Here is a 27,653-nt window from a genome sequence, read left to right as displayed (position 1 = left end):
CAACAGTTACACAGTCACTACTCTTACTACTGAACAGTTACACAGTCACTACTCTTACTACTGCTCAACAGTTACACAGTCACTACTCTTACTACTGCTCAACAGTTACAGTCACTACTCTTACTACTGCTCAACAGTTACACAGTCACTACTCTTACTACTGAACAGTTACACAGTCACTACTCTTACTACTGCTCAACAGTTACACAGTCACTACTCTTACTACTGCTCAACAGTTACACAGTCACTACTCTTACTACTGAACAACAGTTACAGTCACTACTCTTACTACTGCTCAACAGTTACAGTCACTACTCTTACTACTGCTCAACAGTTAGTCACTACTCTTACTACTGAACAACAGTTACACAGTCACTACTCTTACTACTGCTCAACAGTTACAGTCACTACTCTTACTACTGAACAACAGTTACACAGTCACTACTCTTACTACTGAACAGTTACACAGTCACTACTCTTACTACTGAACAACAGTTACACAGTCACTACTCTTACTACTGAACAACAGTTACAGTCACTACTCTTACTACTGCTCAACAGTTACAGTCACTACTCTTACTACTGCTCAACAGTTAGTCACTACTCTTACTACTGAACAACAGTTACACAGTCACTACTCTTACTACTGCTCAACAGTTACAGTCACTACTCTTACTACTGAACAACAGTTACACAGTCACTACTCTTACTACTGAACAGTTACACAGTCACTACTCTTACTACTGAACAACAGTTACACAGTCACTACTCTTACTACTGCTCAACAGTTACACAGTCACTACTCTTACTACTGAACAACAGTTACAGTCACTACTCTTACTACTGAACAACAGTTACACAGTCACTACTCTTACTACTGAACAACAGTTACACAGTCACTACTCTTACTACTGAACAACAGTTACAGTCACTACTCTTACTACTGCTCAACAGTTACAGTCACTACTCTTACTACTGCTCAACAGTTACAGTCACTACTCTTACTACTGAACAGTTACACAGTCACTACTCTTACTACTGAACAACAGTTACAGTCACTACTCTTACTACTGAACAACAGTTACACAGTCACTACTCTTACTACTTAACAGTTACAGTCACTACTCTTACTACTGCTCAACAGTTACAGTCACTACTCTTACTACTGAACAGTTACACAGTCACTACTCTTACTACTGAACAACAGTTACAGTCACTACTCTTACTACTGAACAACAGTTACACAGTCACTACTCTTACTACTGAACAACAGTTACACAGTCACTACTCTTACTACTGAACAGTTACACAGTCACTACTCTTACTACTGCTCAACAGTTACACAGTCACTACTCTTACTACTGAACAACAGTTACACAGTCACTACTCTTACTACTGCTCAACAGTTACACAGTCACTACTCTTACTACTGAACAGTTACACAGTCACTACTCTTACTACTGAACAACAGTTACAGTCACTACTCTTACTACTGAACAACAGTTACCCAGTCACTACTCTTACTACTTCTCAACAGTTACACAGTCACTACTCTTACTACTGAACAACAGTTACACAGTCACTACTCTTACTACTGCTCAACAGTTACAGTCACTACTCTTACTACTGCTCAACAGTTACACAGTCACTACTCTTACTACTGCTCAACAGTTACACAGTCACTACTCTTACTACTGCTCAACAGTTACAGTCACTACTCTTACTACTGCTCAACAGTTACACAGTCACTACTCTTACTACTGAACAACAGTTACAGTCACTACTCTTACTACTGAACAACAGTTACACAGTCACTACTCTTACTACTGAACAACAGTTACACAGTCACTACTCTTACTACTGAACAACAGTTACAGTCACTACTCTTACTACTGAACAGTTACACAGTCACTACTCTTACTACTGCTCAACAGTTACAGTCACTACTCTTACTACTGAACAGTTACACAGTCACTACTCTTACTACTGCTCAACAGTTACAGTCACTACTCTTACTACTGAACAACAGTTACACAGTCACTACTCTTACTACTGCTCAACAGTTACAGTCACTACTCTTACTACTGAACAGTTACACAGTCACTACTCTTACTACTGAACAACAGTTACAGTCACTACTCTTACTACTGAACAACAGTTACACAGTCACTACTCTTACTACTGAACAACAGTTACACCGTCACTACTCTTACTACTGAACAACAGTTACAGTCACTACTCTTACTACTGAACAACAGTTAGTCACTACTCTTACTACTGAACAACAGTTACAGTCACTACTCTTACTACTGAACAACAGTTACACAGTCACTACTCTTACTACTGAACAACAGTTACAGTCACTACTCTTACTACTGAACAACAGTTACACAGTCACTACTCTTACTACTGAACAACAGTTACACAGTCACTACTCTTACTACTGAACAACAGTTACAGTCACTACTCTTACTACTGCTCAACAGTTACACAGTCACTACTCTTACTACTGAACAGTTACACAGTCACTACTCTTACTACTGAACAGTTACAGTCACTACTCTTACTGCTCAACAGTTACACAGTCACTACTCTTACTACTGCTCAACAGTTACAGTCACTACTCTTACTGCTCAACAGTTACACAGTCACTACTCTTACTACTGCTCAACAGTTACAGTCACTACTCTTACTACTGAACAACAGTTACACAGTCACTACTCTTACTACTGAACAACAGTTACACAGTCACTACTCTTACTACTGCTCAACAGTTACAGTCACTACTCTTACTACTGAACAACAGTTACAGTCACTACTCTTACTACTGAACAACAGTTACAGTCACTACTCTTACTACTGCTCAACAGTTACACAGTCACTACTCTTACTACTGCTCAACAGTTACAGTCACTACTCTTACTACTGAACAACAGTTACACAGTCACTACTCTTACTACTGAACAACAGTTACACAGTCACTACTCTTACTACTACTCAACAGTTACAGTCACTACTCTTACTACTGCTCAACAGTTAGTCACTACTCTTACTACTGAACAACAGTTACACAGTCACTACTCTTACTACTGCTCAACAGTTAGTCACTACTCTTACTACTGAACAACAGTTACAGTCACTACTCTTACTACTGCTCAACAGTTACAGTCACTACTCTTACTACTGCTCAACAGTTAGACACTACTCTTAGTACTGAACAACAGTTACACAGTCACTACTCTTACTACTACTGAACAGTTACACAGTCACTACTCTTACTACTGAACAACAGTTACACAGTCACTACTCTTACTACTGAACAACAGTTACACAGTCACTACTCTTACTACTGCTCAACAGTTACAGCCACTACTCTTACTACTGAACAACAGTTACACAGTCACTACTCTTACTACTGAACAACAGTTACACAGTCACTACTCTTACTACTGCTCAACAGTTAGTCACTACTCTTACTACTGAACAACAGTTACACAGTCACTACTCTTACTACTGAACAACAGTTACAGTCACTACTCTTACTACTGCTCAACAGTTACAGTCACTACTCTTACTACTGAACAACAGTTACAGTCACTACTCTTACTACTGAACAACAGTTACACAGTCACTACTCTTACTACTGCTCAACAGTTACAGTCACTACTCTTACTACTGAACAACAGTTACAGTCACTACTCCTACTACTCCGCTACTGTTCCTAATTTATGCACATGGTACCAAAGCACCTCAAAGGCGCTAAAAACAAAATTACAAACATCTCAAAACAAACTGGTCAGACTACTGCTTGACCTTACTCCTAGAACCCACCTCACCCCTGCCCACTTTGACAACCTAGGATGGCTTAGAGTAGACGACAGAGTACAGCAACTTGCAATGGGCCTGGTCTACAAGATACACTACACGACCAAGGTACCCATGTACATGTCAAAATACTTCCCAAAGGTCAGTGAATACCACGATCACAACACCAGAGGGAGCTCCACAAATCATGTTAAACCCAGATTCGGCTCAAACAAGGGACTAAACACGTTTCGCAATTATGTCACATCAATGTGGAACGTACTACCCAAAGCTGTAAAGGAATGTGAATCACTACCCACTTTCAAAAACACTCTCAAAAAACACCTACGGGAGACTGCAATTCGAAACTGGCCCCTGTAAATGTCCTAACACAACCCCCTCCAATGTACAGTAAAAATGACCAAGTATGGTCTTGTCAATATTGCAATGTACAGTGTTGCTTGAACAGTTGTACAGTGAGATGGAAACTGAGGATCACATGGAGGGGGCGAGAGCGCTCTTGTTTGATCATTCTCCCCCTCGGGGTGTGGCAGGGAGTGTTGCGTCTCCTTGGGGTCCCTTGTTCTCCGGTGTTGGGTTAGAACCTCCGACCCTGAGACAGGATGCCCAGCTATCTGCCGCGTCGGATGGTGGCGCCCAACATGGCAGCCTCTCGTACGTGAGGGACGCGGGCGACGTGGAGGGAGGTGCGCAAGGGGAGTTGCGTGCCTTGTTCCCCGAGCTCATGGCGGCCGCCGCAGCCGCTAATGGCGTGGTAGCGGGTTTGGTACAGGGACTAAAGGACGGGGTGCCTCGGCTTGATAGCCCGATGACATCCATTCTTTGTCCCGAAGTGGTGTGGGAGCCGTTGCGGAAGCCGGTTCCCCAAGGGAAATCGGCTAGGCAGATGGCTAACTGGAGTGACCAGGCGTACATCACCGCGACTCAGAGCCTAGCTGCGACGTCCAACATCGCGCAGCTAGCACGCTACATGTCGGGGATGATGGCGGGCGGGTCGGTATTTGACGACCATCAACAGTACCTTCACGCCCAGGCGGCTGGAGCCATCCTGCACCTTACCCAGCTGCAGGCGATAGCCGCCGGGAAGGGGTGCGCCCTGGCCACTCTGTCCCAGCGCCACCTTTGGCTGGAGCAGGTGCGGGTGCCGGAACAGAAGAGGGTTCTCCTGCTCACGGCCCCCCTCTCCGATGCTGGGCTCTTCGGGTCGGCCATGCAGCAGATGACGGCTGCCTGCAGAGAGATGGAGGAGGAGCGCGCTGTGCTCCAACCCCATTTCCCCCGACCCGATGCCACCGGTGATGGCCGACGGAAACAACGCCGGCAGAGGCCCGCGACCGTTGCCACCGCCGCTGCAGGGCCTTCGTCCAAGAAGGCCAGGAGTGGAGGGAGTGCCTCGTCCGCCGCAGCCAGCCGCACAACGCCCGGAGGTGACGGTAGGGATCGACGTGTCCCTCCGGGCCGGCTCCCCGTGGGGGCAAGCACCGTGCTGCACGCGGCAGGCGCCGCTAGTGACTCTCCCCTGTTTACCCCTGTTCCCTTCCCCGCCCCAACATATAATTTTGTTACTAAATAAAAGGTCCCTCCTGGTGAGGGACTGTTTTTTGTTACAAACTGTTTTTATTCACTGTTATATATTGGGGATATGGTGTATAAACCCTCACCTAGCTGTGGGGTTGTGTGTTGTTTAAGTGAGTAGGACAGTTTTCTTATAAATCGTTCTGGTCGCTATATATATGTGTGCTTGGCAAGGCCTGTGGCTAGCACTCGGTCGAAAGACTTGTCTTCCCTCATCATGAAGAAGACTGTGTTCTTCTTATAGTGGTACATTTTACCGTTTTATCTGAGGGGGTTGTGTGTATTCTGTTACATTGGAAACATGGCATCGAGTCCACAACTTGGTTAGAGTGTTAGCCTACAGAAGTGCTCGTATATGTAGCTTGTACCGAGGTCTTGACCCTCTCTTAAACGTATGTGTTATTTTCTTAGACGTAAAACACGGGTGACATGTTTCGCACATGAGCCTAAAGCCTTTTATATAAAACCCGTTCACAAATGAGTTATCGTCTGTGGCTGGCGTGCATTGGTTTAGCTTATCCTTGTGGATATACGCTTTTCATGTAGCATGCTGGCTACGCGGGTATCATCGCTGCTGGTTGTTTTTCATCGTATCCGGGGTGTGGGGTCATGAGGGGGTGAACTGATAAACCTCCCTCCCCCTTTTTTTCTGATTGGTCAGGGGGTTGAGCCTCCTGTCCTTCGGGCTTCCTGTTGCACTGTTTGGTCAGCGCGTCACAGGGTAGGGAGAGGGGGGGAGGGAGTTCCCTGGTCCCATGCCTTTTTTGGCCAGGTGGGTCACGGAATTCCCCCGCCATAGAGTACGTCACTGGGCGCGTTTCTATTGGTTGTGAGACTTCCGTGAGTTCTTTTCAGGCTCCATGTTGTGGACCTCTGTTGTTGTCAAGATGGGTTTTGCGGTGCGTGTGAACTTAAACAAACGTTTTCTGCTCTGCGCTCTGTTGCATATGTCTTGAGCTTTTGGTCACGTTACATGACCAATGTTACATATATCTTTTCAAATTGTTACTCATGTGGGAAGTCTCTCTGGGGGTTCCCTGTCTCTCTTTTATACAGAGCAGGGTTGACAGGGGTGTTTTCCCTCAGACGCGTCATATGGGACCCATATCTGTGTCTCTTGGCCGGCTTCCTGCCGCTCTCCCAGGCGGCTTGGAGGGAACGTTATCTGGGTTCTTGTTAGAATTACCATTGATATGTTTTGGGTCTCGACGTGTACATAGTGCTGGCCCTGGGTGCTTCTGTGTGGAATCACGTGTGGGCTTGCGCGCCTTGGTTGCTCATTCATTGAAACAGCGTTTTCATGGGGCAACTGGGATGGAGTTTGTCTCTTTCGAGCTCCTGTGTACTGGGTTAGTCTCGATGAATTCTCGTTCATCTCAATCAACACGCTCGGGAGGTTCCGTCCTAGGACGGTTACGGCGCTGTCTCACGTCACGTTTTTCACCGACGCCTCCCTCGCTGGTGACGCGTCGGGCCAACGCAGTAGGGGGCAGCTGGCAAACCATGCTGCCCGGTCTGCGCTACGTTCAATGTGTTGGTATTGAAAGCGGTCCTTCTGGTCCTCAAACGGTGTTGATCAGGACGGACAATACGATGTCAGTGTCGTATATCGACAGACAGGGAGGAGTACGCTCCCCCCGTCTGCACCAGGCGGCAGGCGGCTGGCTATGGGCGTCCTCCATCTGCGCGGCCTGAGGGCTCCCCACATCCCCGGCAGGGTGAATGTGGGTACAGGTGTACTGTCGCGGGGCGGTCCTCATCCTGACGGGTGGGGATTACGTCCGGACATAGCCAGGCAGGTCTGGGACCGATGCCGTGCCGCCTGGGATTCTTCCCCATACATCTGTTAGGTCAGTTGTTGGGACGGGTACGTTGAGGAGCGCAGGTTCTTGATCCTGATGGCGCCGGACCGGGGCGCAGCTGTGTGGTTCCCGGTCCTGATCCGGCTACTGGTAGTTTGGAGAGGATGGACCCTTCTGTGGTTGATACCATCCGGAATGCGCATGCTCCCTCCACTGTCGCCCTTTACGCGGGCAGATGGCGTATGTTCCAAGTGTGGTGTAAGGCGGGGGGCCGGGACCCTAAAAGGTCTCCTGCCCCCTGGATGCTGTCCTTAGTTACCTCCAGTCTCTCCTTGATAGACTGTCGGCTTCGACGGGGAGGGTATATGCAGCAGCTATATCCTCCTATCATGAGGGATTTGAGGGGGATGTCTTGTTCAGCCACCCTCTTGTGAAGCGTTTCCTGCTTGGTGCTCGACGCGTTAAGCCGGTGCAACGCTCTTTGGCTCCGAGTTGGGATTTTCAATTGGTCCTCGTCGGTTGTCCTTGGCCCCGTTTGAGCCTCTTGAGCAAGCGTCGTTGGAACAGCTGTCGTTCAAGACTGCGTTCTTGCTGGCCGTCACCTCCGCTGAACGAGTGGGTGTGCTTTGTGCTCTCTCGGTACGACCAGAGTGCCTGTCTTTTGTTCCGATTGCGGTGTCACTCTGCGGCCTAATCCTGCCTTCGTGCCTGTAAATATCGGGAGTTCTTCCGCTCCAGGGATATTGTGGTTCAGGCGTTTTCATCCGCCTCCTCACGCTAGTGAGTTAGATGCGGGCCTTCACCTGTCATGTCCGGTCCGTGCTTGGGAATTACCTCAGCCGTACTCAGGACCTCGGGGTCACCGATCAGCTTTTTGTCTGTTACGGTGGTTCTCAGGCCGGTAAGGCACTATCGAACAACGCCTGTCCCATTGGTTGTGCGAGGGCATTGCCCTCTGCTACACGTTGGCCGGGCTGGATCCCCCTGGGGGCGTCAGGGCGCACTCCACTCGTGGGGTGGCTGCCTCTGCCGCTCTGCTGGGTGGGGCCTCGGTGGAGGACATCTGTGCTGCAGCTTCATGATCCTCCCTGGGCCCCTTTGTAAGGTTTTACCTCATGGACATGACCGGGGGTTCTGTCTCCCAGGCGGTTCTGGGGTCTGTGGCCTTTCCTGCTTCCCGTCCGTTGGTAGGGTAGCAGGAGTGTGTGGGTATGGGCCACAGTGTGTTAGGTCACACGTGGTTCCACCTGTGCTGTGTGTTCAAGGGGTTCTAGTTCCTCCTTGCTCGCACTCTGGTGGAGTTGACTGCGCCCCCCCTTCATTAGGAAGGATGGGGTGACAGGGCTCCCAAACCCCTTGATGTGGGCTTACGGGTCCTCAGGGGGTACATCTGTCGGGCCTCGCGTCCGCTCTAACCCATATCTCGATAGGCTTTAAGAGCGGGACGCGATAAGCCAAGTACGAATATATAACGATAGTTATATGAGTACTGGCTGAGCGTCCCGCTCTTAAAGCCTATCGAGATATGGGTTAGAGCGGACGCGAGGCCCGACAGATGTACGCCCTGAGTTCCCTTTTGAGGGATCTTTTACTGGAACGGGATTTTGGCGAGGAAGGGTGTGTTGGTGACAGGGGCGTCCATTTGGTATGGCAAGGTATGGCACTCGCCATACCTTGGCAAAGAAAAATGTAAAAAAAAAGAAAAAAAAAACATTATTCTTTTTACAATTTTTTATGTTGATTTAGAATTCGAATGTCAACATTATGAACGAAGCTTCGAACTATTCGGTACAGCCCTAGCATGTTTTGATATTGTCAATTATCTCACTTTTACTAGGTGACTTTTACTGTGACTAACTGAAATATGCCCAAAAAAAAGGGAAATGGACATAGGGAGTTTTTTTTATATGAAAGAGCAGCAGAGACAAGTGATACAGGGACACAGGTAAGGTCTGGCTTAGTGATTATAATAGTGCAGTTCAGCATTCAGTAACCCATACTTTTTGTGAATGTGTTTTTGATACTACATTCTGTTGAACACACACCTCAAAACCGTACCTAAGGAAAATTGGCTCAATTGCAAGAAAAGTAATAGACAGTTATGATTCGTATGCAAAATATTGTGGTTCCCTGCTTTAGTCTGTTGACACATTTCTATACTAAAAATGCTTGTGTAGTCCTGTGTCATACCTAAATGTCATATAACTGAATTGTATAGAAACAACTCACCAAAAGTGACTATTGTACAACTGATTTGACAAAAAGAATCCACCAAGGGGGGGTTTCACCCACCCCCCTCCTCGCCATACCTTGCCTTTTACTGAAAGGACGCCACTGGTTGGTGACCATGGTTACGGTCTTATAGGCTGCGCCTCCATAGAGGCGGGACCCGGTCAGGTGTGGGTGTACAAGTTTTTTTCGTGATGGAGTACAATAGGTACAGGAGATAAGGGGTATCTCGATAAGCTTTAAGAGCGGGACGCTCAGCCAGTACTCATATAACTAGGTTATATACATAACCTATCGTTATAGGATAACCGTATGTTACACAGTCACTACTCTTACTACTGCTCAACAGTTACACAGTCACTACTCTTACTACTGCTCAACAGTTACACAGTCACTACTCTTACTACTGCTCAACAGTTACATCATCACTACTCTTACACTACTGAACAACAGTTACACATGAGGGTGTGAGAACTTCGGGTTAAGGTTAGCAACATGAATAGCAGTGTTGTGAATACGGCCACCTGTGATGTCATGGGGGACATTGAATCCTTGTGTTGTGTTAATTACAGCTCAATGAAATGATAAGGTCGCAGTCCCAATATGGCAGGGTATTGTTATTTTTCATCTACATAATTTCGTGTAACTGTGATTACCACAACACAAGGATTCACTGTACCAGATGACTAATTTACTCTCAATAACAAACTAAAGGAATGTGTGCGAAACTGATTAGAGTTTTTGGATGTGTCTGAGATTAAATGTAAAATAAATCTGCATTGTTTTTGGTGATGTGCCGATTTTAAAGAAGAAAAAGAAGAATGGAAGAAACCTCAGGAAGACAATTCAAAGACGGATCCCCCTTACTGGGATGTTTAGCCTGATATCAGCCCAATATCCAATACCAGTATGTATAGTGGTGCATTACTTGCCACCTAATCATCCCTTCCCCTTAATTGGCTGATTTCAATCCCTGTCTCCTGAGCCGTTCAGCCATTGTGTAGTGACTACCTATCTCTCCGACGTCAATGTATAAAATCATCACATGGCAATTTGGAATTCTTAACTGTTACAAAAGGTGTCCCACAGGGTTCGATGTTGGGGCCTGTACTTTTTACTGTCTACATTAATGAGCTAGTCTCTTCACTAACTGGTTGCCAAGCCCATTTGTATGCAGATGACACTATTCTTTACTGTATTGCGGATAGCCCGCTGGCTGCTACCGTCAACTTGCAGCTCGCTTTTAATTCATTGCAGGACACCCTTTCTCAGCTCAGGCTTGTCCTTAACTCGATGAAAACGAAATGTATGATATTCTCAAGAGCTAGAAATGTGGACTTTACTAAACTTCTCATATCTACTATTGATGGCTCTTCTATAGAGAGAGTTACCGATTACAAATATCTTGGGCTATGGCTCGATGAGAAGCTCTCATTCAAAACTCATATTGACAGCCTCGCCTCCAAGCTTCGGCAGAAAGTTGGCTTTCTATTCCGAAACCGGTCTAGCTTCCCTTTGCTCAGTAGGAAGAGAGTTGTAGATGCGGTATTCTTGTCAGTATTGATTGATTGATTGATTGATTGAAAACGTTATTAACAGATTGCAGAATGGGTACAATATAGTACAGCTCAATACACACAATTGTTAAGGGGATGCAGACCAGAGAAAGACTTTTGTCTTGTTTACATCAGGGTCCCCCATTTTCAATTCATCAGGACATATATGACATACATGACATACAGATAGACAGTACTGCTACATCTATACATTTATGACATACCAGATTTGCAAATACAGTACTGTTTGTGATACAAAAAGAGTCCAGAAAAGGGAGTATATACATTTGACGTAGAAACTGTACATTGGAGGAGGTTAGGTGGGGTTGTGTGGGGGGGGGGGTTGGGTAGGGAGGGGTTGGGGGGGGGGAACACTGTACAACTGTACAAGCAACACTGTACATTGGGATATTGACAACCATACTAGGTAATTTACATTGGAGGGGGTTGGGGGGGGGGGGGGGAAACACTGTACAAACAAGCAAAACTGTACATTGGAATATTGACAAAACCATACTAGGTAAATTACTGTACATTGGAGGGGGTTGGGTTAGGACATTTACAGGGGCCAGTTTCGAATTGCAGTCTCCCGTAGGTCAGGGTTTCCGTTAGAAAAAATTGTTGCCGGTCTCCGTGACCTGCAAGATTTCAATCTACCGGACAAATGAGATTAATTCCGGTCATAGTTTATTGAGCTTTAAAACAATTGATAGGCAGGCTATATAAAGAATGTCATCCTCAAGGCATGTAGATTTATAATATTATTACTTAAAACTAGGCTACTTTTGCGTATACAGTCATTAATATATTCCAAATAAAATAAGTCCCTCGATACTCTGTGCTGCTGCTGACTTGAAATAAAATAGACCGCGTATGTGGGCAGTCGGTCCGACACTAAACAGCAGTCTGTTATAATCACATTTTTATGAGCTAACGAATTCCGTTATATTGGACATTTGTATTAATTATATCAAGCGAAGAACTGAGAAAGCAGAGAGACGGCAACATTATCGTGGTTTGCGTGACGACTCTCTCCACCTCGCAACGACTTATTTGCAAAGAGTATGGCGCTGCAGAGCAGCTGATTCAGCTGTTATTGGCTCTTTTCTGGGAACCGCACAGCAGCGCCCCCCACCCAACATTGGCTGAAAATGGCTGAATTGGAGTACTGCTGGAATACTGCATTGTGCTGCTGCAGCTTCACAAAAGTTCGCACACCCAGCACTAAGCTCTCGCTGACAACGTCGTTGTCATTATTAGAAGCAACGAGGAAACAAATGTAATGATCGTTTCGTTCATCGCATAGGCTATTTAATTTTAGCCTATTTTAATACAATTCAAATAATCAAATTGTGCTTAGACTCAGGGAATTATTTTCACCGGACATTAAGACCGGAGAAATTAAATATGTCGGACTTCAACAGATTTTGCCGGTCAAATACCGGTAATTACCGGCTAACGGAAACGCTGCCGTAGGTGTTCCTTGAGAGTGGTTTTGAAAGTGGGTAGTGATTCACATTCCTTTACAGCTTTGGGTAGGGCGTTCCACATTGATGTGGCATAAATGCGAAACGTGTTTAGTTAGTAGGTGGTGAGAGCAGGCAACTGCACCTCCTCATCCATCACCCTCAACATAGGGGCCCCCCAGGGCTGTGTTCTGAGTCCCCTCCTCTACTCCCTGTACACACACGACTGTGTGGCTCAGCGGAGTAGCAATACAATCATCAAATTTGCTGACGACACAGTGGTGGTGGGCCTGATCTCTGCCAACGACGAGAGGGCCTACCTGGAAGAGGTCAAGGTCCTGGCGGGATGGTGCCAGGAAAACAGCCTCTCCCTGAACGTCAGCAAAACAAAGGAGATGATTGTGGACTTCAGGAGGTCGGGGGTCAAGGACTACAGCCCCCTCAGCATCGACGGGGCACCGGTTGAGAGAGTCAACAGCTTTAAGTACCTCGGAGCCTACATATCCGAGGACTTGACATGGACCACACACATTGACAGTGTTGTGAAGAAGGCACGACAACGCCTCTACTTCCTCAGGCGCCTAAGGAAGTTCCAAGTCAGTCAGAAGATCCTTAAGAATTTCTACTCATGTACAATAGAGAGCATCTTGACTGGCAACATCACCTCCTGGTTTGGGAATAGCACTGCACAAGACCGAAGCAGACTACAAAGAGTGACACGTTCAGCTGAACGCACAATTGGAGGGGGGCTCCCCACCCTCCAGAACATTTACAACAAGCGTTGCAAGGGCAAGGCTAAGAGAATCATTAAAGACTCCAGTCACCCGAACAACTGCCTCTTTGAACTGCTGCGGTCAGGCAAGCGATACCGGAGTCTCAAGGCGAGCACAGAAAGACTCAGAAGAAGCTTCTATCCCCAGGCCATCAGGCTGCTAAACGAACAATGAACACTACACAACAACAACCACCAAACGCACATAGCACACACATCCACACGCACACACTCACTTTAAACAAACACACTGTAGCACCCACTTCACACACTTTATAGCACACACCCACTTTAAACAAACACACTGTAGCACCCACTCCCCACACTTTATATTTATTGATGAAGGATTGCACTACAACTCGTACACCTTACTGTAAATTGTACCTAAATTGTACCTCATCCCATTGCTGCTTTGCACTATATAGTACTGTACATTAGTACACTGCATAGTATTGTATATTATATGGTAACTCAGAACATTGTACATATGTCTATACCGAACACTGTGACCTCATTTTCTTCTTCTAAATTACATGCTATACTATGTTGTTTGATACTATCTTGTCTAGCACAGTCTCTGGAGCGTAACAGTAAGAAGCATTTTGTATGAAAGTATTCTGTACTTCTGTATGACAACTATTAAAGAAACTTGAAACTTGAAACTAGTCCCTTGTTTGAGCCGAATCTGGGTTTAACATGATTTGTGGAGCTCCCTCTGGTGTTGTGATCGTGGTATTCACTGACCTTTGGGAAGTATTTTGACATGTACATGGGTACCTTGTTGGACTATGGTGATGTTATCTATAGGCATGCAGCTGCATCTACGTTGAAGCAATTGGACTCTGTATATCATTCCGCTATTAGATTTATCACTGGTGACAGTTATGATACTCACCACTGCATTCTTTATGAAAAGGTGGGCTGGCCCTCTCTTTCTCAGAGGCGCAGTTACCACTGATACTTGTTCATCTTCAAAGCCATTAGTGGTAAACACCCCCCTTATATGTCATCCTTGCTGGATTGGAGTTTTGGTGCTTATCAGACCAGATCCAACAGCTGGCTTACTCTTAGGGTTCCACAAGCGCGTTCGGATCTGGGCAAGACAGCATTTTTTATTGATGCCCCCAACACATGGAACGCTCTTCAACAAACCCTAAAGTTAGAGGTCCTCCTATCTGCTTCTGCTTTTAAACATCTGGTGTTAAATCTCTGTTTGTCAAATTGCAATTGTTTTTAGTTTCTTCTATTATTTTTTTTATATTTTCATTGTGTTGCTCATGTGTGTGTAAACTCGTCGTCATTGCAAATGAGGGAAACCTCAATGTCCTTCGAGTTAAAATAAAGGTTACAAACAAGTAGTGTGATGTGTACCTGGTGCCAGTGTATGGCAGCCATTGAGCCTGCGTAGCCCAAGGTTGGGTGGTACACAGTGGTGGTGAAGGAGGCAATTTCCACCCTACATTGTGGGGAGCGCTTTGAGTGTCTAGAAAAGCGCTATATAAATGTAATGAATTATTATTATTAATCATTATTATTATTATTACTTAACTGTTATGTGTGATGTTCCCCTGCAGAGTCCAGCAGTTCTGACTCTTCAGGAGCTGCGCCAGCCATGGGACCTCCTCTAAGTGGGCTCTTTGCTGGGGGGTTCCCTACTCTCAGGCCTGCAGCACAGAGGGACGCAGCAGGCAAGAATCCTGGTTGGTAGAATATCTTTATCTGGGCCTTAACCCTTTCACTACCCACACTACCAAAGGGTTAACTCTTTCACTGCGACAATACAGAAGGTTAACCCTTTCACTGCTACATGACAAATGGTCAACCCTTTCACTACCACAATACAGAAGGTTAACCCTTACACTACCACACTACAGACGGTTAACCGAATGAATGGAAGCGGACATGGCTGGTTAGCCTAGGCATTGTCCAACTAACACCTCTCCCGAAGGCTAACCGACACTGTCCCCTTCCATTCATTGTGCTAAGCTAGGCTAACATGCAGCCAGATACAGTAGCTTTCTACTGAACACACAGAGAGGAAACTGGTATCTATCTTCTTGTCTCTCTCTGGAGAAGACGGTAAGCTAATTTCCCAAAATGTTGGCGTGCTCCTTTAATAAACTTTAAAAGGTAAAAACCCCTGTTCTAGGCAACTCCTTTGGACAATGTAGATACTAGGAAACACTCCTAGCAACAAGTCAATCACAGAGTAAAAAGAAAATCCATGTTTTCGGGAAACAAGATGTGCCTGTGTAATAACCTGCTATACTCTCAATCTACACACATTTTGAGCCAATACCTTCTGTATGGAAAGGAATTTATGAATGGAACTAAATGTATGTCGATTGATAGTATAGCAGGTTATAAGGACTAATGTATCATGAAGGAACCGTCTGACACTGCTCATAAAGTAAAGTGTATCTGTGTGTGTGTGACTGTGTGTGTGTGTGTGTGTGTGTGTGTGTGTGTGTGTGTGTGTGTATGTGTGTGTGTGTGTGTGTCTGTGCGTGTGTGTGTGGCTGTGTGTGTGTCTGTGTGTGTGGGTGTGTGGGTGTGTGTGTGTCTCTGTGTGTGTATCTGTGTGCGTGTGTGTGTGTCTGTGTGTGTGTGCGTGTGTGTGTGTCTCTGTGTGTGTGTGTGTCTCTCTCTGTGTATGTGTCTGTGTGCGTGTCTGTGTGTGTGTGTGTCTCTGTGTGTGTGTGTGTGTGTGTGCCTCTCTGTGTGTGTGTGTGTGTGTGTGTGTGTGTGTGTGTGTGTGTGTGTGTGTGTGTGTGCCTCTCTGTGTGTGTGTGTGTGTGTGTGTGTGTGTGTGTGTGTGTGTGTGTGTGTGTGTGTGTGCCTCTCTGTGTGTGTGTGTGTGTGTGTGTGTGTGTGTGTGTGTGTGTGTGTGTGTGTGTGTGTGTGTGTGTGTGTGTGTGCGCTGCAGTCTCTCGGTCCAGCTCGTCAGCAGCGCTGAAGCCGCTGTGGAACCCCCCGTCTCCATCAGACTCTAGCCCCGCCCCCGAGTCCTCCTTGGCCTCCCATTGGACAGTGGAGAAAGGAAGTACCCCCCATCGTCCTATAGGTCCCTCCTCCTCTGCCCCCCCCTCCCCATCTTACAGCAGCAGGTCTCTTCCCCCCGCCCCCCTCTCCTCTCCACCCGTGCCTCCGCCGGCCCCGCCCTCTTCTCCTCCCCCTCTTCCCCCACCTCTGGCCTTCCAGGACCGGCCCTCCAACAAGCCACCGCCTCTCCCTACCTGCCCTCCCCCTCCTCCCCCCTTCCAGGTCACCAAGCCCACCTGGCTCCCCATCCAGCACTCGCACCAGCAAGCCCCCACACCCCTGTCCTGCACCCCGCCCCTCCCTCCTCCTCCCTCTGCACCCCCCTCCTCGGACCGCTCCTCGGGATATTTCCACTATCCCGTCCCCTCCCCGACGACCCCCTATGAAACCTCCAGGTTCCCCATCTTACGGGACAGCCCGCTGGGACCTCCACCTCCCCCGCCGCTCCCTGCCTCCTTCACCCCCAGCTGCCCATCCTCCCTGCCCCCTCCCCCGCCCAAGATGCCCCCCATGCCCTCGCCCGCCATGCGCCCGGGGGTGCCCCCGCTGCCGCCCTCGTACCCCTGCACCGCGCCCACTCGACGTCCGCCTGCCGTGCCTAGGAGTGCAGGTATGTGTGTAGGAGAGCGATCATAATGCGATCATAAACCACTGCTTCTTATTAAAGGTGCTATAGATAATATTTGTATGTACAGTAATACAAATAATAATAATCAAGGGATACATCCACAGAGCTTTTAGAAACGTGCGCAATAAAAGTATTGCTTTTCCCCTCCAAAAACTATTGATCAATGATACATTTCGGTGGGTCCAAAATGAATGTTGTTGTTGCGTGTTGCATGTATCCCCTCCCTACTTCCCATTTCCCCACGTGGAATGCACCTGATTGGATAGATGACGTGCTCTAGTGTCTATTACATCTATTGGCTGAATGTTATCTATAGCACCTTTAAATTGAAAGTTTACATAGTTCTCAATACTTTGAGTACTAAGTTCCAGCCTAAAGCCAAGTTTGTAGTGCTGTAGTCCAGACTCTAGACCACAAGCCTGTAGTCCTGTAGTCCAGACTCTAGACCACTTCAAGCCTATAGTCCTGTAGTCCAGACTCTAGACCACTTATATGTCCTCTTGGAATTGTCTCGTGTCTATTTTGACTTGGGACACTCCTTGGCCACTACCGAATGTGTCTTTTTGTGTTTGTTTTCTTTTTCTCTCCAAGAATTTTCAAAGATGTTCAACATGTGTTTTTCTTCACCTGATCTGTAATCAAATGATGGAGCGCATGCCGTCCCTAATGTCCCCAACGCACGCTTAGTTATGGCCCCGCCCAATGCAATGCTGAGTGTCTTTTTTTGAAGATTCTTTGACATGACACTGTTTATGGCCCACGGTATTTTGGTCTTCCCTATTCCCCATACCTGGTTCAACTAAATCGATCAAAAGTCCAATTAGCCAGATTAAATTAACCCGATGTTTGAATCCAGGCTTTCCCTGTTCCTCGAACGCTGATTCACTCTTGTTCATTCGAACCAGACTCACCTGAAAAGACAGCATGTGTCAATCGCAGAAATCCTGATTTTCTAACGGCATTGATTGATTGAAAACTTTATTAACAGATTGCAGAATGGGTACAATACAGTACGGCTCAATAGCCTCGCCGACAAATTAAATGCATATCTATAGGCTAATTGTAAATCCCTCATTACCCCAATCAATCAGATTATATTTCTTTAAATGTGCCTGAGAGGCTTGGAGGCTACAGTTTCATTATTAATCAGGTTTTAATCTGTTTCGGACATCATCCATACATGCATTGAATTGATTAACCTTTGGTTCATACCAGTGACACCAGTCATGTTCATCACCCTCTTGTTCATCATCAGATAATGCTTGAACAGAGTCCTCAAATCCATCAAACAGCGCATCTCCTCAGACATTTTAATCCCAGTTACAATATCACAATAACGTGAGTGACAGTGATACAATTAAAAAATCCACAGATTCAGATTCCTCATAATTCATATCCACAATCAGTTCAGTTCAGTTCAGTTATTTTTTATTTCGGGCTTTGGACACATAACAACGGTCATTCCATAATCCATAAATCACCAAAGTTTTACCAGCTGCTATTGCAGCATTGTCCAATTGTCCGAAAAGGGCTAGGGAGAAGCACTAGGCTTGTCGGGCCCTACCCCTGAAGACTTACGTTTCATTTTTTTATTAATTTTTTTTAATTTACATACATACATAGTAGATACAATCCACGCAAGCCGCTTCAATTTATGCTTGAATGAAACACAATTCGGGCGCTCCGTTAACCAAATACATCCACAGCGGAGAATCAAACGCCCGATAGTTTTCATTCATTAAAAATATCCCTGCGGGATTCACATTTGCAATGCTCCGTTATTAAAATAACCACATAGTGTGTGTCGCGACTTGTGAGCGCCATATCCGTATAACTATGATGTGCATTATTTAGGACAAAGTAAATCCATAGGGTGAATATGATTTATTATCAGCATTTTAGGTCTATTATTTTACATTTCAAAAGCCCCCTCTAGGAAAACGAAGCACAAAAACATAATTCAGAATGGTATAATGGGATCTGTGAGGGGAGATGGCATTTCTTTGCGAGGGCATGGCCAGTTTATCCAGCTAACTGAATAAAAGCGCTGGAGCAGGTTCAAACTTTCTGATCTGTTGCCATAGTGATTTAGAGAATCGCGCTTCGGGGAACCGAAAGATCTGGCTTATGTCAAGTTATCCTGAAAATTATCCGGCTACCTCAGTTAGCCAGGTATGAGGAACAGGGCCCAGTGCCACCGCCCCGTTCCCCGTACCTGGCTAACTGAGTTAGCCGGATAATTTCCAGCATAGCTTGACTTAAGCCAGACCTTTCTGTTCCCCGAAGTCGGATTTTCTAAATCACCATGGTAACAGATCAGAAAGTTTGAACCTGGTCCGGAGCAGGGTTAAGTTCAGTTAGCTGGATGAACCATGGCCACGCCCCCGCAAAGAAATTCCAGCTCGCTTCCTGAAATATTTCTCACAGTCTAGATCCCATTATACCATTCTGAATTATGTGTTTGTGCTTCGTTTTCCTAGAGGGGGCTTTTGAAATGTATAATAATAGAACTAAATGCTGATAATAAATCATATTCAGCCTATAGATTTACTTTGTCCTAAATAAAATAATGCACGTCATATACAGCGCTTGGAGTCGCGCTACACGCTGCATGTGATTATTTTAATAACGGCGCATTGCAAATGTGAATCCCGCGGGGATATTTTTAATTAATGAAACCTATCGGCCGTTTGGCTCTGATTAGTTTCATATATTCTCCGCTGTAGATTTGCTTAACGGAGCGCCCGGATTGTGTTTCATTCAAGCATAAAATTGAAGTGTCTATGCGTGGATTGTGGTTTTTGTGGATTATGAATTACGAGGAATCTGAGGATTGTTGAATTGTATCATCACTCACACATTATTGTGATATTGTAACTGGGATTAAAATGTCTGATGAGATGCGCTGTTTGACGGATTTGAGCAATTGAATGAGCCGTTGACGTCACATTAATGCATTTGAGAATAAAGAGATAAAACTTCATTCAAAAGAAAAATATTCGAAACACGGGTCTCTTGTCCATTGACGGATACACAATGGATATATCCTGTCTGGCACAGTGGTGTAATGGTTAGTGCTCTCTCCTGTCAACCGGAGGCGGACGACCCTAGTTCGAATCCCCGTGTTTCCAATATAATTTTTTTGGAATATAATATTAATGAATATACGCAAAAGTAGCCTAGTTTTAAGTTAAAATATTATAAATCTACATGCATTGAGGATGTCATTCTTTATATAGCTCTCAACGTGCACCAAATTGAAGTATTTACATTGCAAGAAAAATAAAAACATAGAAATAGGGGGGATTCGAACGCGGGTCGTCCGCGTGAAAGGCATAAAGACCAACCGTCACACCACGGTGCCAGATAAATAAAACATTCACCATACATCCATCAATGGATAAGAGAGCCGTATCCTTATTCTGAAAGATTTGAACTAATTATTTTCGCTAGCAAGATCTCATTTGATTATTCAAAGAAATATAATCTGATTGATTGGGGTAATGAGGGACTTAAAATGTGCCTATAGATTATGCATTTAACTTGTCGGCGAGGCTATTGTGAGCCGTACTGCATTGTACCCATTCTGCGATCTGTTAATAAAGTTTTAAACCAATCAATCAATCAATGCCGTTAGGAAATCAGGATTTCTGCTATCGACACTGGTTCAAATGAACGAGACTGAATCCACCTTCGAGGAACAGGAAAAGCCTGGATTCAAACATCGGGTTAATTGAATCTGGATAATGGGACTCTTGATCGACTTAGTTGAACCAGGTACGGGGAATAGGGCCCAGAGCGAGTACAAATACACAAACAAGAAACAATAACATACAGTACAAGTTACATACAAAAAGAAGAGAAGAAGAGAGTCTCTCAACACAGAGCTAGCGGTGTCCGTTAAAGAATTTAACCGCAGCAGGAACACAAAGGACCTTCTCAATCGCTCAGTAGAGTATCGAGGCATCAACACTCACTAAATGAGCTTCGCGTAGCATCAAATACATTATACAGAGGATGGCCTTCAAAAGATAGAATAGCATTCAATTTAGTCTTATTCTTATGATTGTTTTCCTTTTCTTGGGAGCAGCATCTTAGCAGTATTAGCGTAATTAGTAACACACGGTTTCAAATGACGATTGCGTTAACCCTTTCACTGCCACACGACAGAAGGTTAACCCTTTACTATCACACAACCGACGGTTGCCGGTGTGTGGCAGTGAAAGGGTTAACCTTCTGTGTATTGTCGCAGTGAAAGGGTGAGGCGGCGTGGCTCAGGGGTAGAGCGGGTTGTCCAATGAACCAAGGGTTGGTGGTTCGAATCCCACTCAACCCCATGTCCATCCCACTGCCGTTGTGTCCTTGGGCAAGACACTTAACCTACTTGCCTCGTATGAATGTGTATGCATGTGAATGAATGTTGGTGGTTGTCGGAGGGGCCGTAGGCGATGATTATTCGCCACACTTCCGTGAGTCTGCCTCAGGGCAGCTCTGGCTGCAATTGTAGCTTACCACCACCGGTATGACTGTGTATGAACGAATAATGGACTCTGTGAAGCGCTCTGGGTCAGTGAAGAGCGCTATATAAATCCAAGTCATTATTATTATTATTATTATTAACCGTTTGGTAGTGCGGCAGTGAAAGGGTTAAGATTCCTCTGCTCTCGGTATCCATGGCAACAGGTGCCGGGCGGCCGGCCCCTCCCCCGGCTCCTCCAGCGCGCTCCCCCTCGACGGAGCTGTCCAGCCGCACGCCTCCTCCTCCACCTCCACCCCCCCTGCCTCCGTCCATCTTCAGGAATGGACATCTACACAGCCTGGGTGAGAGAGAAAGAGAGAGAGAGAGAGAGAGAGAGAGAGCGTGTTGTGGAGGAATATAACCGCATCAATGAATGTACTTAGTCAAATATGGACTTGGTTGAACACAGGTTTATTATCAGAGTTACGTGTTGATGACTCAATGGAGACTTTGGCCGGATGTGTCCTCCTCAGGGAGCTCCCAGAATCCAGTGAGACGTAGGTCTTTATAGTGGAGAGAAAGGGATTATGGGTAGGATGGCCCAGGTATTGGATTGGAGGGGGGGGGGGGGGGGGGGGGCAGGGGTGAGTTAGAAAGGGTGGTGGGGGGATGGTATCAGGTGAGAGACAAAAAGGTGGATGAATGGGGGAGGGTTGGAACATGACTGGGAGATTGTTTGAGGGGGGGAAGGGATCATTATTCCACAGTGTATATTTTATATATATTTTATATAATATATTTTATTATAGTTATAAACTAGAGTGCATCTAGGGGTATGAAGATTTAGCAACCGAGGCTCTAGGTCCGAACATTTAACTACAGCGTTGAAGAAAAGATGAGGAAACAGAATATATTGTCTGGTTCTCAATGAGAATAATAGAATAGAATAGAAAAGAAGTACTTTATTAATCCCGAGGGACATTCAGCACTACAGATCGCTCACAGTAAACATTTAGGTAGTCGAAAATCACAAATAAGAATAAAAATACAGTCAGGGATATACATTCTAAAATATGTATATACATTCAAAAATATACAGACAAAAATATACAGTAATATACAGTCAAATGTACAGTAGAAACATTTAAAATGTCGATGTAAAAAGTTAAATGTTGATGTAAAAAGTAAAAAGTCCAGGAAGATATGCCAGAGTTTGTACTGTTACTCTGCTCAGTGAGGCAGTGAGGCACAGTGAGGTGTTATACCGTCTGATGGCTGTTGGAATGAAGGACTTCCTATGACGTTCAGTGTTGCATCTTGGGAGTCTTAGTGCAACACTGGACGTGCTCCTTCTATTGGCCAAGTCCATGTATAGTGGGTGGGAGGGGTTGTCCATGATGGCGTGGAGCTTAGCAAGGCTCCTCCTCTCTGACACCACTGCCAGAGAGTCTAGCTCCACCCCAACCACGTTACTGGCCTTCCTGACCAGCTTCTCCAGCCTGTGTGTGTCCCCCGCTGCCCCAGCAGGTCACTGTGTACAAGAAGGCGCCCGCAACCACCGACTTGTAGAACATCCTCAACATCCTTGTACAGACGTTGAAGCCTTGTTCTGAGGAAGTAGAGTAGCGGCTCTGGCCCTTCTTGTGCGTGTCTTGACCCGTTCAGTTTATTGTCGATGTGCACTCTGAGGTATTTGTAATCCTCAACCAGTTCCCTGGTCTTCGTCACATTTAGCTGGAGGTGGTTCTTTTCGCACCATGTTACAAAGTCCGCCACCAGTGCCCAGTATTCCTCCTCATCATCATCCTTTATACATACCACCATCGCAGAGTCATCAGAAGATGTCTGAAGGTGGCAGGACTCTGACCGATAGTGGAGGTCGTTGGTGTAGATGGTGAAGAGGAAGGGAGAGAGGACTGTCCCCTGCGGGCCCCCGGTGTTGCTGACCAGTCTGTCTGACACACAGCCTTGTAGGCAGGCGCACGTACTGTGGTCTGCCCGTCAGATAGTCAACAACCCAGGACACCAGGGGGGCCTCTACCTGCATCACCGTATGGTATCGAAAGCACTGGAGAAGTAAAAGAACACGACTCTCGCAGTGCTCGCCGGCTGGTCTAGGTGAGTGTAGGCTCTGTTCAGCAGGTACAGTAGATCAGGGGTTCCCAAACTTTTCAGGCCGGGACCCAGAAAATAAGGCGTCAGAGAGCCGCGGCCCAATGCACATCATCAGGCTTTTATTTTTTTTTGCCAGGCGACCGATTTTTTAAGCCAAATATCACTTCAATCCTATTAAGTTAGTTCAAGTTAGTTATTCATTTACATGTGCTATTTATGAGAGGGCTAACTTGTTGCAAAATAATAATGATAGTAATAATAGCCTCATTAAAATACTATTGTTGCTTCGGTTGTTTTCAGCGTTTTATGTGCATAATCTGTTATTTAGTTTGAAATGTTCGTTGAAATAAGTAGATTTTTCGTTTTTGTTTATTTATTAAGTTAATATAAAACCATATAGTCACATTTTAGAATACAATAGAATATAATTTTAGAATACAATTAGAAACACTGTCCTGGCCTGCTTCTAAGTTCAGTGGCCTGACAAAAAAATAAATAATAATAATTCGATTTTTATTTTATTTTTTTTAATCATCTCGCGGCCCACCTTTGGGTCGCGACCCCGACTTTGGGAACCACTGCAGTAGATGACAGCATCCTCTACCCCCAGTCGGGGCTGGTAGGCGAACTGGAGTGGGTCTAGCATGAGGTTTAATCACCGGGCGGAGTTGGTCCAGGACCAACCTCTCCATGGTTTTCATAATATGAGAGGTTAGAGCCACCGGCCTGTAGTCCTTGGACGTGCTGGGACGTGAGCCCTTAGCGACAGGGACCACACAGGAGGTTTTCCACAGTGTCTGGATGTTCTGCAGCCTCAGGCTCATATTGAACATATGCTGGAGCACATCGCACAGCTGAGAGGCACAGGCTTTGAGCACCCTTGGGCTAACGGCGTCAGGACCCACGGCCTTGCCTGCGTGAATTTTGTTCAGCTGTTTATAGTAAGGCCAGCTCACCGCATCATATACCCAAGATCTCCAGCCTGAGCGAGCACTGTCTGGCTCTCAAATGAGCGGAGCGACCAGGCGTCAGTCTGATAGTAGTTCAGTTTTTGCAGTTTTTAGCAGAACGGCTGCATTCAATTAATTTCCGATGTAGAGGAGTTTATGCAGCCACAAGGTACTGCATACTGAATGAATGACAATTTTATTTAACAGATTGCAGAATGCGTACAATTAGGGTTGGGTACCGAATTCGGTACTTTTGAGGTACCGAACCGAAACACGTCGGTACTACCGAGTATCGAATCAAGTGAGAAACCGTTTTTTTTTTTTTTTATTATTATTTAATTTTTTTTTACTTTTTTTTTTTTTTACTTTTTTTTTTTCATGTCAACGTTCACACGCACAATATATGCTTACCTAGGATTTGACTTGATTCAACAACAAAGCAGTCGGAGCAATGACAAGCCGAAAACTGTCGAAATTGTAGTTTGGATTTTTTTTTTTACGACTGAGGTAGGTAAATAAAATTTCTTGAGACTAAAGTACTGAAAAAAGGTACCGTTGGGTACCGGTATCGGTTCAAATGTGAAAGGTACCCATCCCTACGTACAATACAGTACGGCTCAATACACACAATTGTTAAGGGGATGCAGACCAGAGAAAGACGTTTGTCTTGTTTACATCAGGGACCCCCATTTTCAATTCATAGTGACATTTATGACATACACAACATACGTGACATTATGACATTTATGGCATAGGGACATGACATACAGGTATATAGTACTGTTACATTTGTGACATATATGATATGCAAATATACAATACTGTTACCCATAGATCCTGACAGCGAGTATATACATATGATGGGGATGAGACTGTACATTAGGAGGGGGTGGGTGGGTGGGAGAGAAATATACATATGGTGGGGAGGGGACTGTCTATTAGGTGGGGGGGTTTGGACATTTACGGTGGCCAGTTTCGAATGGCAGACTCCCGTAGGTGCTCTTTAAGAGCGGTTTTGAATGTGGGTAGTGATTCACATTCCTTTCCAGCTTTGGGTAGGGCGTTCCACATTGTTGTGGCATAATTGCTAAACGTGTTTAGTCCCTTGTTTGAGCCGAATCTGGGTTTAACATGATTTGTTGAGCTTCCTCTGGTGTTGTGGTCGTGGTATTCACTGACCTTTGGGAAGTATTTTGACATGTACATGGGTACCTTAGTCGTATAGTGTATCTTGTAGACCAGGCCCATTGCAAGTTGCTGTACTCTGTCATCTACTCTAAGCCATCCTAGGTAGACAAAGTGGGCAGGGGTGAGGTGGGTTCTAGGAGTAAGGTCAAGCAGTAGTCTGACCAGTTTGTTTTGTGATGTTTGTAATCTTGTTTTTAGCGCCTTTGAGGTGCTTTGGTAGCATGAGGTGCAAGCATAGTCGTAGTACCCTTGAATGAGTGCTCCTGCCAGAGTCTTCAGGGTATTCCTGTTTACCTGAGAGGAGATCCGGTACAAGAATCTAGTTCGTTGGTTGACTTTTTATTACATTGGATGCCATTTTGTCACAGGAAAGATTTGCCTCTAGGATGGAACCTAGGTAGGTAATTTCATCTTTCCTTGTGGCAATATTGTCACCCACTGTAACTGAGAAGCCGTCGGTCTTGCTGAGTTTGTTATTTGATCCGAAGAGAATGGACTCTGTTTTGCCCATGTGTAATGATAGTTTGTTTGTTATCAGCGAGCCAGGTGCAGATTCTGACAGGTTCTGAGCTGAGGGTTTTTTCAACCTGTAACTTGTTCTTGTCAGAGACCAGCAGGGCTGAGTCGTCTGCGAACAAGAACAAGTTGCAGTCACAAGCTGACCACATGTCATTTGCATAAATTAGGAACAGTAGCGGTCTTAGTATGCTTCCTTGTGGACTACACTCCTCTACATTGGAAATTAATTATATATACCGGTACATATGTACGAAAAAAATATATAGCATGTAAACAAAGCCTTTACAGCTATAAAATGCAGTACAATTTCAGGTGTAGCTGTGGTATACTGTAGGGCAGGCTACAGGCGATACAATATTTGTTCTTTAGTGGTGGGGCTACACTTTTGTTTTACATTTGGATGAGGATTCCATCTTTATAACACGACATGAACACCATTTCAGTCAAATTTTACATCTGAAAGTTCCAACACTGTCTTTTATGTGCCGAGTACGTTTTTTTTATGATCAGACGTATTCAAATTACATAGTTACACCCACCCGCAAATCACAGGGGAGTATCGTAATCACTGGTGTCAATGTATGTGTGTGTGTTTATGTCTGTAATCACTGGTGTGTGTGTGTTTATGTCTGTAATCACTGGTGTGTGTGTGTTTATGTCTGTAATCAGTCACTGGTGTCAGTGTGTGTTTATGTCTGTAATCACTGGTGTCAGTGTGTGTGTGTTTATGTCTGTAATCACTGGTGTCAGTGTGTGTGTGTTTATGTCTGTAATCACTGGTGTCAGTGTGTGTGTTTATGTCTGTAATCACTGGTGTCAGTGTGTGTGTTACGACCCCTGTGAGTCTAAGGGTAAAGGGCTGTAACATAACAGTTGGTTGACAGAAAAGATGGACCAGGTTTGTAAACAACAATGATATTTATTGAATAGAGGCAAAGGAAGCACATGTAGCTCAGGGGTGAGCCCAGGCCAAAACAACAAACAAACACCACTATACTCCAAATAAACACAATCTAATCTATGGTAAAAGAGATTACATTACCTAAACTACTCTTACCTAACCAAAACAGGAGAAAACAATGTCCAAAGGAAATGGCAGCTCACCCCATCTGTGCTTCCTGAGAAAGAGAGAAAAACACATTAATTATACAGAAACAAAGGCAGAATATATACAAAAACAAACTACAACTAACAATGCTCTCTCTGTGGCCATACACACACAAGGAAATTACTACTAAGCACCAAAGGCCAATAAACAAAATGCAATACTGTCAAAGTTACAGGTTTACCAAAATGACAACAAGCCTAGCCTCATGCCAGAGAGAGAGAAAGACTGAAGTGAGAAGCCATGTTTTAACAGGTGTGGGGTGATCCATGATTGGGTGGTGTGGATTGAGTGTTGGAGTCTGGAAAGCCATCCACCAATCGGTGCTGTTTTGCAATAATGGAAGGATTGGCCTGGCAGGGACCAATGGTAAAGGGAACAATGGCTGGAGGGAGGAAACAAAATGGAGAACACACACACAT

The 27,653-nt window shown here is 45.3% G+C and overlaps 1 protein-coding gene across 1 annotated transcript in view; it reads left to right on the top strand.

Moving 5' to 3' along the window:
* wipf3 (WAS/WASL interacting protein family member 3) overlaps nt 1-27,653 on the top strand; it is a 50,751-nt gene that overhangs the window by 18,090 nt on the left and 5,008 nt on the right. The window contains exons 4-6 of the mRNA XM_084312705.1: nt 14,800-14,925; nt 16,152-16,877; nt 21,579-21,716. Coding sequence (XP_084168831.1) covers nt 14,800-14,925; nt 16,152-16,877; nt 21,579-21,716 — 990 coding nt within the window. The remainder of the gene's footprint in view (nt 1-14,799; nt 14,926-16,151; nt 16,878-21,578; nt 21,717-27,653) is intronic.

Source organism: Notolepis coatsorum, assembly GCF_963971535.1.
Source record: "Notolepis coatsorum genome assembly, chromosome: 4".
NCBI lineage: Eukaryota > Metazoa > Chordata > Actinopteri > Aulopiformes > Paralepididae > Notolepis > Notolepis coatsorum.
This window is presented reverse-complemented; position numbering and strand designations above follow the sequence as displayed.